We start from the raw sequence: 15631 nt of genomic DNA, 5'->3' as shown, positions 1-15631 counted from the left end.
TTAGCCGGCTTCAGCGAAGGGCGCAAGAACGCCGAAAAGCAAGCAAAAATAAATGTATGTGAACGGCCAATTAGGAGAATGGTCCTCTAAAATATTCACATCATGCTGAAGTTCCTCCTAAATGTTGAAAGAGCCCGAGAGAAAGGGAGAGGTAGGGAGGGAGGGAGGGAGAGAGAGAGAGGGAGAGAGACACAGAGAGCAGGTGAGAATGAGAGGGAGACAGAGCGAGGGAGAGGGAGAGAGATATTGGGATTTTGGTAGGTACAGTGCCGTCCGGATGAAACTAGGTCGAACCCATTTATCACTGTCTCTCTCTTTCTCAATAACTGCGACAGAGAATACACATGACTGTATCACGGTCACATACACACGCATGCTCACGTGCACTCATACACACACACACACACACACATACACACACACACAGTCCTGAGGTCAAAGTGCCAGGTCTGTGTGGGAGCCGCGCTGCGTATTGGTGAGCCATGGTTGACATGGAAACCACATGAATTTACAGCAGGGAAACATGGTAGAAATCGCCTTGACAACAGAAAAATACATATCTCCTGCGCAACGCCAGGTGAAAGACGCCACCATCACATTAAAGCGAGATCACTTTCATTGAGCATTCCATTCATGACTGTGATAACTGACGGTCATGTTAACAATTGTGATGTCACTTCTTGTGCATTTACTTTCACACAAATAATCAAATCAGCCTTTTGTTACTTTACCTTTCTTGCGGACGACTTCCTCAGACTCCGGTTTGCGCGTAACAGAAACCACCTTCATCAGTAGCCTGTTGCCCCCCTGCCGGATCAAAGACACCACCTGCTTGTGGCCCACCTTGACTACATTCACCCCGTTTACCTGAGGGAGTAAACACACACAAATACAAGACATTAAACCCTGCTGAAAAAATGTATTATGATATATTTAAGATGCAAACAGGTTCTAGTCCGTTACCTCGATGAGGAAGTCTCCCGTCCGCAGGCCGGCCCTCCAGGCCACTCCTTCCACGTCCACAGACTCCAGGTACTGCAGGGCAGGGAAAGCTGGGGTGGGTGTGAACTCTTCAATGGGCGTCTCAGCTGAGGAGAGAGACGCACACACAGCCACCACAGTTAAGTGACAGCATCAGGTGCTGCAGGGAGATTTTGGAAGAATGCAAACATCATGCAAATAAAGACTGTTAAAAGCTCCTGAGCTGTAATTATAAAATTTGATCATCCTGTGGACAAGTAAACATAAACACTCCTAATGAGAAGGATTCACTCCCAGTCACAGGCAGACACCAGCCTGATGTATAAACAATAAATGGTTCGTCTGAGACCTTATTTAATTCATTTCCATCCTTATGAGAAAAAACATACGGTAGCCATTGCTGCAAAGCCTGAAAATCCTCACAAGGTTATCATTCATTTCTTTTTCGCAAATACAGACCTCTACACAACCAACCAAAGACATATATTGATTTTAGTTTTGGTTGAGAAATGGACGGAATGCTGAGAACGATCCCAACATGGTGCTGGAAGTTTGCTCCGTTTGAACTTGCTCCAAGACAAATGTGCACGTGTTCTTTTTCTGCTTTACATTAATATTCTAGTGTGTGGAGGTAATGCAGGAGAAGAGTTTGGTGATTAAAATCTGACTCACTCCCGGAGATATTTGAGTGTTTTAGACAGGAGCCTAACTGGATCCACTGCAGTTGCCTGCTTGCACCTGACACACACTTTGTTGAGTAGAGTGCACTACCACAAACTCCATTTAATCTTGGAACGAATCCAACTAAATCACTGACACATGAGACTTCTCAGTGGACCACTAAGTGAACCGCAGTGTGTGTGTGTGTGTGTGTGTGTGTGTAAGGGCTGGTGAGCAAAAGACTGAGTGAGTAAAAAAGAGCGGGCAGAGCTGAGATCCACGGTAGTGAGTGATGGAGCAGTAAAGCACACTCAGACTCCCGGCAAGGTGCCCGAGAGGGGTTGCCATAGTAACCTGCCTGAGCAGAGAGCTGGCACGTGCATGAGTAATATGAATTTGTGGTGATGGAGTTGAACAGAGGGGCGATTTCAGCTAAAATATAGCTGGTATGAAGATGATGATCTAAAACACTTTGACAGGATAATGGAGGTGAATGATGTGGAGGAGACGGCAGAGAGCAGACAGAGCTGAGACCAGGAGAGGAGGAGGAGGAGGAGGAGGAATAAGCCGCTTGTGTGTCTACCAAAGCTGAACGCCATGTGCGGGGAACAGATGGGACAGCAAGCTGACTGCTCAGCCAAGGATGATGCCACCAAAGGGGCTACACATGCTCCCATGTGCACACACACGCACAGACACACACACACACACACACAGAATCCTGAGTGCAACTGAGTATACAAGCTATGTATTGACCAAGCTGGCCATGTTATTGACTAAGATAGTGACAATAGAGAGACTCAGATCAACACTGTACATCTCATATCATAACGTTGGTCTAGTTGTGGGGTTCTCTCTCCAGGTCTTAAAGAAAGGATCTCACCTTTGGCTCCCCGCAGGACAAAACCAAATCCCTCATTCTCTTTCTTCTGCAAGACAGCATTCTTCTCCTCTATGATGTAGTCACTGTGAAGGAGAGAGCAGAGGGAGAGCAGGTATGAATCCAACACCATCCTCACTCACACAAAGCGAAAGGGGAGAGAGGGAGGGCACGAGAGTGGAGAGGGTCGTCAGAAGTGGGAGGAGATGGACGGACACACGCACACGCACACACACACACACACGCGCGCACACACACACACACACATACGCGCAAACACCTGCACGTCCTCTTCTTGATCGCCTAATTAAGTTGAAAGCTAAGAAAAGCCGACGCAGTTTAGGAGTCCCCAGAGGATGTCCAAGTATTTCCAGAGGCAGACACCCGGAGGTGAGAGACAAAGAATGAGAGAGAGAGAGAGACAGAGAGAGAGACAGAGAGTCCTATGTGACTGAAGCATCTATAAGATTAAGCCTAAGTGTGAATCATTCATTCTGGCCGATCCTTCAGATGAGACTGCAGCTGAGCAAGGCACTGAGGGCTTCTTATGCAATATTATCCCCACGACTAATGACAGAGGGAAGAACAGGAAGTGAGCAGTCCGTCACTGCCTGAAGTGTTTGTGTGTGTGTTGAGGGGCACTGTCTGGTAGTATGAGTGTGAGTGTGTGCATGAAGCTAAACATCTGTGCTCAAAAGCCAGTGAGGCAAAACCGACACATAATCAGAAAAGCAGCCAAGGGAATATCCACATCACCTGATCACAAATTACAAGAGGCGGCCTAAATATGTATCGGGTGCAGATTTAGACAGAATGCAAACAACACGGGCTGTTACTTGCATCTTACAGTCTTAAGAGAGAGCTGCCAATTTACAACCTGAACATCTTGACAAGAGAAATGTGTTGGACTTCCCCGACGTCTGCCGTGATCAACAATCCTACCTCAGAGCCCAGACAACGCAGAGCACTAATGTTCAGGTTGTAACTCAGTGGGTGGCTGCAGCCTCTGTAAGCTTAGTTTAGAGCGAGAGCCACTCTGTCAGGCTCACAAGGGGAACACGGAGCTCCTGCTGCTGCTGGAGCCACGAGTCCCACAACAAATCCACAGGATCGGGAAGTCAAAGGTTTGCTTTCGTAAACGCTATAACCCACTTCTGTTATCATCAGTATGCATGGCGAAGATGTGTTGGCCAAGCCTGACTAAGATGTTGTGTCGAAAATGATTTTGCCACTGCACTTTTATCCATCAAGTCGCCATTCTTGTTTTAAAATCACCAAACAAACAAGACCAGTATTTCTGTCTCTGTCTCTACTTTAAAAATACATACAACAGCATTATGCCTCATGTATGTACAGTAGAATTAACATGTTAATACCTGTTGAAATCCTATAAACCCGCAGGCTATAGAAGTGACATTTAATCATCCCAAAATCAAACAACCTGGCATTTCATAAAAGGCTGGAAATGTGGGTGGAAATAACACAAACGTTCACCCAGTTTGGCATTTTAAGCAGGAATTTGCATCACAACAAATGGTTGCAAAGCTTTCTCCTTCAGCCAGTGAACAAATCTGATTGGGAGGAGAGAAAGGCGGCGGCTTTTTCCTTGCAATAAATGTCAGCGCAAGACGGGGATGACAAAAATACGAAGGCGTGGACTAAATGAAACATAAGACGGATCAGAACAGAAACATTACAGGACAAAATCAGAGAAATATGAAGCAAAAACCACATGTGAGGCCATAATTTGTAGATTACACACGTGTACACACAGTTTAATGTGTACATAAACAAACAAACACACCACACATGTATGCAATCCAATTTCACAAGCATTTGTCAATCTTAAAAGGAGCGCACTGACACCCTGAGGCCTTTAGGTGGCAGCAGCACCTCAGCTCTCAAGCTCCCTTCCAGCCTTCATGACATCAGTTTGACATGAGCAGGATACGGCGTGTGTAGTGTATGCAAACACACACGCGCACACACGCACACACGCACACACACACACACACACACACACACACACACACACACACACACACACACACACACACACACACACACACACACACACACACACACACACACACAGGGCAGCAGATAAGTGGTACCTGTATGAGGTGAAGTTGTCGTAGGATCCCACAGTGTAGTGTCTGAACAGTCTCTTGGTGCGGTCCTCCCGAGTCTCTGCAAAACACAACGCAGATAAAATGCCTGTCCAAACCTCCAGACACACACTCCGTCACACAGTTACGGCACGTCTACAGTCCGCAATTATTATTAACACGGGTCACTTATCATAAACTACAAGTGTAGTACAATATATTTTCAAAAAGTAATTGCATAATGGGCCTTTTATCTTAATATGAGGGGAAAAGCACTCTTGGAATGGGAGATGCTTTGTGCTCAGTGAGAACAGTGTGTATGTATGAGTGAATGTGTGCATGTGTGAGTGTGTGTGTGTGTATCCTGTCAGCATGTGGGTGGATTTATCCTATGGGAGTGTTGACAGGGATCGATGCCCTCTACCCACCTCAATAACACACAGTGCACCTCCACTAAACGGCAATATGCTGACCACACACACACACGCGCACAGGCACGCACACACACACGCATACACACATGCACGCACATATAGATAGACCCTCCTAATTGCACGATGCTTGTTTTTCGTTTCTGTTGTTTATGTAAAACCTTTGTCTCTTTTTGTTTATCCACTGGATGTGAATGAAGTTGTGCATGGGGAGAAAGAGAAAAAGAAAGCGAGAGAGAGAGTGAGAGGGAGAGTGAGAGAGAGAGAGAGAGAGAGAGAGAGAGAGAGAGAGAGAGAGAGAGAGAGAGAGAGAGAGAGAGAGCGAGAGAGAGAGAGAAAGAGAGACGAATCAAAGTAAGTGAGTGGATTTGAAGTCGATCCGCTTTGGCCCACTCATCTGTGTGTGTGTGTGTGTGTGAGTGTGTGTGTGTCTGTGTGTGTGTGAGGGAGAGTGACGGACTGTCAGCTGAGAACAACCTGCAGCTCTGATAACTACATCCACTCACACCTGGTGACACTGCAAAAGTCCCCACAAAAAGAGGACTTAAAAGGATTTGCGGTGTGCTGCAAGTCCTCCGTTTCACGCTTCCCTCTGACCCGTGATTCACCACTCGTCTCTGATCTGTCTCCTCCATCTGCTTTGCTATTATTATCCTGTCTTCCTGTCCTGTGTTTTCATTCTGCAGGAGTACGGGAGGCACTGTTTTATGAATCAGCAGATCTTTCAATGACAGCATCTTACTGAATCAAGTCTATCTCCTCCTTAGAACAAAAGACCTAGAAATATCTTTATCACGATGAATTAAGAAAATGATTACTGTTGATAGAACTTATGACATCATTGTGTTGTTTTGTGTCTATAACGAGACGAAAGACAAAGAAAGAAGAAGAAGAGGAATAAGAGGAATAAGAAGAAGCCTTTACTGTCATTGTCAACTCCGACAACTCCCCATCTACAGTCTAGTGCCCTGGGTCAAGGGCCCTGGCAGGAGTGATTAACCAACCACATATAGTTTGGCAATCGGCGAAACCAACGCAGAATAAACCCACTTACATTTTTGTTGGAAATTACCCAGACATAGAAATAGTGCCAAGATATATGCAGCACAGCTATGGTACAAATGTGATTAACATTAAATACATCTTAAGTGTCTGGCCTTCAGGAAAAGAGACGCCATTTTACAAAATGTTCCTCAATATGTGTTCCAAAATAGCAGAGCAGCAGCTTTAAGGTTCTCCACTCTTAATGTCTCACTCTTACTACGGTACAGATTAGTGCTCTGTGCTCTGAATGGACACAAGCCCCCAAACCTAAGATGAGGATGAAGACATTTTGCCTATCCCCATGGAGACGCTCCCCATCTTCCTGGCGGATGAGGTTGGAGCGTGCGGCTACTGAGCCTTGCGTGATGTCACTTCTCCAGGTGAAGCCTCCCTATGGCTCTTTGAGAATGTGCCGGCTGGTTGTTTTGGTGAATTGCCCGTGGTAGTGATCGTGAGGAGCGTGTCACAGTTTCCTCCCACACGCAGAGAGCTTCACACCAGATTCCTCTGGCGCCAAAAAGGAAGTCAAGGGGGTTGGTTTTAATTTGTTCTGAAATCACACTACAATAGCTGGATAACCGAGACGACTAGACGCAGACACGAGCAAACTGTATGAGAATAAGACAAAATGGAAGCAGGTGAGGCTAAATTCCTGAAGGTAACAGGTTAATGACATGAAAACTGCTCGATTTGTTTTGAGAATCACAAGCAGCTGGTTTTTGTAGAGAAAGGGCTAAGAGAGGTGGAGAGGATCCCTTGCTGGTATTTTGTCAGGGTTAGAAGGTCATCGCCGCTCTTGGCAGGAGAGCGGTGGCATTTCATTAACACTAGACGAAGGAGAGAAGAGGGGTTGAAAGAAGGGGGTGATATTTTTAGGGAGAGAGCTTGGAGATGACTCAGCGCTCATCTTACTCCTGCACCTTTAAAGGCTGCCACTTATTTTTTTTTTACACCCTGCTTTCAAAATTCGAAATCATCAAAAACTGTTCAGCTGAAGAAGAAGAAGAAAAAAGCAGCAGAACATCTGGTGTTTTTGGGGGATATGGCACATCTCTACCTGTGCCTGTGCCTGCACACGTTTGAATAGGTACTGAATATATACGTGGATGATCTGATTCCTGTGTGTGTGTGTGTGTGTGTGTGTATCATGTAGTAGCACCAGACAAAGTTGAAGTGTATAAAATTCACCTCATTCATCACAGCTGTCATCTATTTTGTGCAGCCCAGGAGCATAGAAAAGGCAGCAGGGCCCTGATAGCACAGATAACCTCAAATTCACTTCCATCTATCACACACACACAAACACACGCGCAGACACACACACACACGCACACACACACACACACACGCAAGTGCATAACTGGACAAGAGATGATGGACAACTGACCCAACAAGGTTTTTGCTCCTTATCTTCAGTCGAACCCACCTGTCTGCATAATCGCAAAGTCATTAATGTTGTCAATGCAGTTCCCTCATGACGTAAACACACGCTGCCCCTCTATATGCTCTCAACACTCACTGCACTGTACAGGAAATCAAACTTCCCCCCGTCCCAGGAAGAGAACGTACAGTACCTGGCTCAGACGTCTCAGACTGACAAGTCCTTTCCGTGAGGTGCAGTGTTAAACCCAAAAGATCCAGTAAAGCCAGCAGCATGCAGTGATGGTGCAGGTGGAGGAAGATTAGGGAGGTGATGATGCTGTAACACTGCGGGTCTCTCAGCCACACCGGTGTGCTACACCTGATGCATCTCTAAAAGTTCACAGCCCTATCACAGCACTCTATTCAGGACAGGTTGTAATACCCACAGTGTCCTTGTCTGAAGGACGCCACATCACACACACACACACACACATGCGCACGCGCACACACAGAAATGCAAGCATACACGCATCTAAACCCCGCTGAATGAGAATTAACCTATGCTGTTCGCCTGCTGATAAGAGCTGCAGACAAACATGCAAACACACACATACACACACACACGCGCGCACACACACACACCTTATCAAGCAAGCCTCATTGACTTTTTAATCCTTTCCTTCCATCACTCAACTCATCCCCCCTTTTCCCTCTCTCCTTCTCTATCTCTTCTTCCATCATTTATGTAATGTGTGTTAACCTCCACTCAGCTGCTCAGTGAAACTATTTTTTAAACTCATATCCAGCAGGCGGGCACAGGACAATGCTGGTGGACTAACTGTAAGTCTAATCCACTTCAACACAGTATAGAGCAGAGTAATGTCTTCATTTTATTATTTCTGTCCATCTATCCCTGCAAGACACATTTTTGATGCATGAGACCAAAATACACCTTATTTCTAAGTATAGCAAAGAGTGTGACCAGAGAGTTTAGGCTGCATATTATGCAAACACACTCCCTTCAGTATGAGCAGTCACAGTCCCTGCTATCATTCGGTCAAAAACCAGAGAAAGAAGATGACACTAATCTAATCTAATAATCTAATCATGTCAGAGCTAATACTTATTACTCAAGTGATCAAATACATTATCTGACACTAGTAATGTATATTTAGCAATGGATCAAAGCTATTTAATACATATTAGTGAACATCTTCATCTTTTTAAAGTAGGGACTGACTGTTTTATGCTGAGTCACATTACAAGGTTCAAGCATTTATAGACGATTGCTGTTTCTATGCTGTCCTATGAGATGTCGTCGTACCAGTGTGTCTACATTGCTCAGTCCAAAGCCCCGAAGGAGGTGCACAGGTAGTGACTTACCGAGGGACGGCTCATGACTTTTGGAGTTGTGCCGCTCTGCTTTCACAGGTGTTACCACCCCATCCATCCTGCTGCACAGCCCAGGCAGCTCTGACGCCATGCCGAGACAACAATCCATTTTTAACTTGATCCCTTTCACATCCTTTCTACCACTCTTGCACTGAGGCAGTCTCTCCGCCATGCCATCGGTCCGTCTCCCAGCTTGACACATTGAGAGGAGCCGGGACAGGCCTCTCTCTCATCCTCGCCTGGAGACCATTAACCCCCCCGTGAAACGTCCATTTCAGACAAACAGATTTTCAAAAGGCATATTCCTCAACAAGAATCTCTCTTTTCTTTTTGAGTACTCCCAGTTTTCTTCGTTGCAAGTGTAAAATAAGACTCCCAGGATGAGCAGCACTGACAACTGTGAGTCCCAGGATCTCTGGCCGTAATATACCCATTCTCTTTCACCCTCCAGCAAACAACTCCAGCACATATATCACATTTCTGCTTCGACGCTGCCTTTCTTTCTCGCTGTCTCCCATCTCAGAATTGGTTTGCACTAGAGCCTTCAGAGTGCTCGTTGTCTCCTGTCAGAGGCAGAGACCAACGGCTATAAATACCTCAGCTTTGTCAAAGTGGAAGAAGCCTTGAATAATTAAGTCAAATTCCGACAACAAGGAACAAATTCTGTAGAATACGTTGTGACAGCTCATCACGACGTGCCTTTGAGTCAAGGTCAAGACGAGCGCAGATGTAGTCAGACATATGCACAACACCAGGGAGGAGAGGAGGAGGAGGAGCAGGGGAGGGAGGGGGGTTGATGCTGGGCAAGAGAGCCAAGACAAAGAGAGAGGGATAGATGGAGGGTTACGTTATAGAGTAAGGTTAAGAGTGTGATTAGTCATCCTCAGCAAGCGGGCTACTCTGCAGCCCTGCCAGGTAACTTGCTCTGCTCTCGCTAGTGTGTGCGTTACCACATTCTTCAGACCTGACACCCCCACGACAGTAGAACACAGCAGATGTTGAGTCATGGCAGTAAAAAAGCCTCGCTGAGCAAAATGATGTGTCTGACTGTCTGCAGCGTACAAATCAGATGGCGGCTGCGAGAACTACGAGTAAGACTGGATGCAATGTGAGAGCAGCCAGGACACTGTGAAATAGACTTGACTTGAAGAAACGCTATAACCTACCCTCGGTCCAAGTGTGTGTTTGTTTGTGTGTACGTGTTTGTGTGCGCGGGCGTGTGGCGGGCTGTTACCCAATGCGGCCCTTGTCAAATTTGATTTGTCTCTGCTCCACTGTAAGGCCTGCTTCAGCTTTGATTCATTGTTCAAATAGCTCTGCCATCTATTATGATCTGATATGGATCTGTCCTTCAAAGAGCGAGGGAGCGAGAGAGAGAGAGAGAGAGAGAGAGAGAGAGAGAGAGAGAGAGAGAGGGAGAGAGAGAGGGAGAGAGAGAGGGAGGGAGGTGAAGAGAAAAAAGAGAGATGGCTCAACACACTTGACTGATTTCTGATGAAAGGTACAGATAGTGGCCATCACTCTGCTTCTAACAAACAAACAAACACACACACACACACACACACACACACACACACACACACACACACACACACACACACACACACACACACACACACAGGCACACACACACACACACACACACACACACACACACACACACCTGAGGCGGGGTATAGACATGTTGACAGGGTTAAAAGGATCAGGACTCTCACTTAAATTGCAGGTCATTAACGCTGACTCAGCTCACCCAGTACTGCCAAAGACGTGTCGTCCATCCAGTGGTCTTGTCTTTGTCCCTCTCTTTCTAATAATGGATTAGTTGGTTATGCTAATCTGCGTGCTGACTCAGAATGTGGATGACATTGTCTTAAGTGTGTACGTGTGCATGAACATGCACGTTGAAAATGTCAGCCTGTCCATTTGCATGCACGTGTACACACATCAGTACTCTGTGGTGTCAGCATCTGCCTACTAGGATCCTTCTTACACGGATCACCACTGACGACTTACTGACTGCAAGCACAAGCTAAAATGTTATTTTGGAAGAGGGCAAAGGCCTGGTATGGATGTGGGTGTATCTGTGTATTTCACTAAATTTGCATGTGATATTAAGGTTGCCTGCAGTTTCTAAATATAATTAAGATGTCTTAAGATTTACTCTAGCTGCTCTCGTCCACCGTTTCCAGGAAAGCAGCCGTTTCCCAAAAAGATCAGTTGACTTTATACTACCAGCTCAGCAACAAGCAGCAGGCAGACATAAAGTAAGAAGTATCGGCAGACGGAAGTTAAGCTTACAACAAAGCTAAAGACAAACATACTTTGGAGGAGCAGTAGAGCTCAAACCAGAGATAAACGCACGCAGGGTGAATATCCAACATGTGTTTCGTGAGGAAAGCATTTATTTTGAGGTTGTTTTAGGTTGTTATCCTTTATGATGATGGATTCTCTTTGATCTCAGGATTCCAACTCATCTGTCTAACTAGTTTTCTAGTTTTTTTCTAAATCCCTGTCCAGTTCAGGATGACTTTTTATCTAATAAATATCAAACAAATGGTTTTGTCTCCACATGATCATTTAGTGATATATCAACATAGAAATCTGTACCTTTTAATCCATCTTTCCCAAGGCCAGTATTTTTAATCATACCATGTGTCTGGCTCCCCTATTCCAGCCCCGTAAGAAAGTTCATTTCCTGCCCCAGTCAAATCTTCATCCATTTCTGTGTTTGGAATCAAAACCTCTTCTGGACTCAATCAGGTTACCTCACTGGGGAGGCTTTGAAAATTGCTGAATTTATATCACTATCGATACAAATCAATACAAGGAATGAATCATGCCTTTTCTTAAACTATGAAACATTTATGACAGCATCAGTATGTGTCTCCCAGGGTGAACATTCCCGTACAGATTACTGTGTTTAAAAGCATGATGCAGCAGGATTAATGGGTTGGGAGATTGTGAAACCGCGTTATAAACCAATGTCATTAACAGAAGTATCAGCAGCTCGGACTGGGGAAACTATGCTGATAGTTACAACACAAACCAATTGCGTAATCTCTCTCCTCCTCTTTTGCAGCTACCCTCCATCTTGGTCTCCCCCTTGTCAGTCTGCTGCAGCAACGCTGATGTTTAAGCATTCTAGGCGAGTGCAGAGACAAAACTTCTTAATGGGCAGGCTAAAAATAGCTCTGGCTGGATCTGACTGGGTTGATTCATGCTGCTGTGAGTCATTCAACTGTGCCGTGGTGTGAGGAGAGCGAGGGAATGAAGCTAGCGAGCGGGAGAGAGAGAAAAAAGGCATAAAAGTTTGCATGCTTGTTAAAATATCAAACCACTGAGAAATACAATCAATGTTTATCTCTTCATAGTGAAGGAAATGTATCATCATGCTGTGTGTGTGTGTCCTTTAGGGCATCGCGTCTATATTAGCTATATAGCACATAAGAAGTCCATAATCCAATAATTCTGTGTGTGTATGTGCGTGTGTGCGTGTGTATGTTTGTGTGTGTGTGTCAGTGTGTGTGTGTCTGTGTGTCGTGCATTTTGGGGGGGTGAGGTGTGTTTTTCACACAGAAGAGCAGATTTAACAGTGCTGGTGTTGAAAATGACCAGCCGGTGGCAATGTGCTGGGATCATTAAAAAAGGAAAGCTGTTCATACTCATATTATCCCCTCCATTACCATGGGTAAACATGTTCTATTAACCCCCGCATGCAGCCCAACAGCATGTGTGTGTGTGTGAGTGTGAGTGTGTGTGTGACTGGAGCATAGGTCTGTTTGTTACGTTTAACAGCACCATGATTTATAATAACACATGTATATGCACCCCTCCCCTCCCCGACACACACAACCCCATCAGCCCACAGCAAGCAGCATTTCACCGCTGCATCACTCACTCTAGTCTTAATGAAGTCAATCAATAGTTTTTTTGCTTTTCGCCCCCATTTTCCTTATCAGTCCATCTCGCCCTCCCCTTTCCTATTATTTTTCGTTTGACTTTTACACTTTGTTTACTCCATCTCTCTCTCCCTCTCATCTGCTTGCTCCTGCTTGTTGCTGGCTTTTCCATTTCCTCCCATTCTCATTCTGCCTCAGTCCTACCTCTGTTCTGCTCCCCCCCCCCCCGCCCCACACTCCACACTCCACCCCCACCCACCATCAACCCATTTTCTTGTCTCCCTACTCTCATTCAGCACTCTTTCAAACCTGGCAGAGAGGAAAGAAAAGAGATGGAGGCAGGGATGGATAAAGAGGGATAGCACTTTGATTCACGACTCATGGATAGCTGGGAGTACGGTGGCTGAGCAGAGGGGGGGCTCAAGGGGAGGGAGGGTGAGAGAGAGTGAGAGAGAGAGAGAGAGAGAGAGAGAGAGAGAGAGAGAGAGAGAGAGAGAGAGAGCGAGAGAGAGAGAGAGCAGCAGCAGCCTCATCAATGGGCGAGGGCGCTGTGCATGTGGATTTTTCCGAATGAAAGAGTGTGTGTGAGTAAGGGTGTGTATGTGTGTGTGAGACAGAGAGAAGGGGAAAAGAGAAGAAGAAGAATTTGGGTTACTTAATTGACGACAGGGTTGTCTTTCCTGCTTCACTAGGCTGAGACATATCGCCCTAACTGTCAGTGACGCCTCAACAGTTGCCTTTAGATAAACAAGTCTTTGTGTGTGTTTCTATCGTGCCCTGTGTGTTACTGTGTCATATGATTGTGAAGGTATCTGGGGAAATTTGTGAGAACAACGTCTCCTCAGAGGATTCAGAAATTGGCACGTTTCTAAATACTTGATTATATGTTCACTCAGCCGTTGCTACTTTATATCTTGTTCATTCAGAAAGGAAATGTGCATAATTGTCTTTCTGGAATATAATGGATGAGATATGATTACAGTTGTTGAAGTAGATGTAAACATGAGGGATGGGATAAATGCAGTACATTGATGGGTGTGATTGGTTGCATTTGTTTCATCTCATGGTCAGACCACCAACCAATGGAACCAGGAGACAGAAACAATGAGACCAAACAGCAGAAGTAGACAGATTTTCTTTCCACAATTTATGACTGAGTGGGGCAGTGTTTCAATATCAGCCCCATCACCCTCACCACACACACTCTCTCTCTCTCTCTCTCTCTCTCCCTCGCTCTCTCTCCACCTCTCTCAAAGACGTGCTCTGCCATCTCCACTTTGCTGTCCTTTAGACTATGCTCCACCATCCGTCTCCCTCACTATCTGGCCCTTTCTTTCCAACGTTCCCCTATCTTTTTCTCACAATGCATTTAAATGGGGTATTTAGAGATTCCGGCCTTTCTCATCTCTTCACGCTTACTCTGAGGTAACCTCGATCCTCCGGCAAGCCTTTGAAAGGAGAAATGCCCCGGCGTTCTAGAAATAGGTCCCGGGAGATGCATGACAAACACACGGGGCGGTAGGGATTTTCATGAAAAACTTGCCCTTGTGCTATTTTCCAACATTTGTATCTGCTGCAGCATATTACATCTTCCTAAATCTCACACAATAGCCAGTTGTTTTTGTTGCTGCTGCCATTTTTGAATTTAAATTCAGTGTAAGTGTTGAACATGTTGAACAAGTTGCCCCTGAGACCCCAGCAAAACAAAATGGGCCATCTGCCGCATCTAAGCAGCAGTGTGAATGTGTGTGTGTGTGTGTGTGTGTGTGTGTGTGTGTGTGTGTCTGTCCGCGCATGTGACAATCTTTCAAGAATCATTAAAACATTAATTATCAATTATCAGTTAGTATGCACCCATTGCTGATACACCTTGTATGTCTGGACATTGTATTGTTTGGTGGTGTGAATTTCTCTCTCTTGGTTGGAAATTTCTCTGGTTAACAAAACACCATAGTGCATCTATGGTAACCACACACAAAGGGTACGACACACCAACATAAATGGAAGGAAAAATGGAAGTTATTTGCTGTTTGCTTTACAGTGATGGTCCAAAGTTAGAGGAGGGTCAGTTGTTAAAACAGATGCACATACATGCCTCCCACTACAACTCCTCATTAAAGGAAATTAAATCTGTTGGGATCTGGGGGATTTGCAGGGAAAATATTTTACAGAGAGGATATGGACGACTACTACATTCACTACACTACAGAAACAATAGAAAACCCCCCACATCTATTTAGTTAAAACAATTATGTAGTATAATCAATGCAGGTTGACACATTTACTCATTCCTTATTTGTTATTTAGGAGTATTCCAAATAAATTGAACAGCATAAGCTGATCCTCTCTCCCATGGGACAAAAACTGACTTTATTTTCAGCACCACGGACAGAGCCAAGATCAAAACCAGAGCTCCAGTATGTGCCCAATGCTTGAACCGGTGATGTAACCACTAGGTAAGTCTCAACTTATGGTAAAAAAAAAATGAAAAAGTTATTTAAGATATAAGATATTGTGAAAAATGCACCCTGGCATGCTGAAAATGTGTTGAGACCAGAGTGACAGTATGACATCAGTATATAAAGACAGGCAGGTGGAGCAAAACAGACAGTAACTGTGGCAGAATTCATTTGAATGAATGGGGTTTTACTGTTGACAATTTTTTTTAGTTATTTACAGCATTTTTCACACACACACACTGTTGTGTAAGTGTATAATTCAACTTAAATTAATGCACTTCAATAAATCCAAAATTGTACTGATGCTACATCAAAACTCAATGCTATTGTTTTTCTACAGTATAGTCAGAGAAAGAGATATACTTCTCGTGTGTATCAATATGTATGTGTAAATGTGTGTGTGCATGAAGGTGTG

General features: G+C 44.9%; 1 protein-coding gene across 4 annotated transcripts in view; it reads right to left on the bottom strand.

The window, feature by feature from the left end:
- The window catches only part of shank3a (SH3 and multiple ankyrin repeat domains 3a), a 151078-nt gene that overhangs the window by 16151 nt on the left and 119296 nt on the right, over positions 1–15631 (bottom strand). For all 4 annotated transcript variants that reach the window (XM_076142111.1, XM_076142107.1, XM_076142108.1 and 1 more), the window contains 4 exons: positions 4636–4711; positions 2525–2607; positions 964–1088; positions 732–867 (listed from right to left, as the gene is read on the bottom strand). In XM_076142111.1, the coding sequence (XP_075998226.1) occupies positions 732–867; positions 964–1088; positions 2525–2607; positions 4636–4711 (420 nt within the window). The remainder of the gene's footprint in view (positions 1–731; positions 868–963; positions 1089–2524; positions 2608–4635; positions 4712–15631) is intronic.

Source organism: Genypterus blacodes, unplaced genomic scaffold, assembly GCF_046128005.1.
Source record: "Genypterus blacodes isolate CSIRO-AG114 ecotype Tasmania unplaced genomic scaffold, CSIRO-AGI_Gbla_v1 ptg000021l_1, whole genome shotgun sequence".
Lineage (NCBI taxonomy): Eukaryota > Metazoa > Chordata > Actinopteri > Ophidiiformes > Ophidiidae > Genypterus > Genypterus blacodes.
Note: the sequence above shows the minus strand (reverse complement) of the source record. Positions and strands in the feature narration are given on the sequence as shown.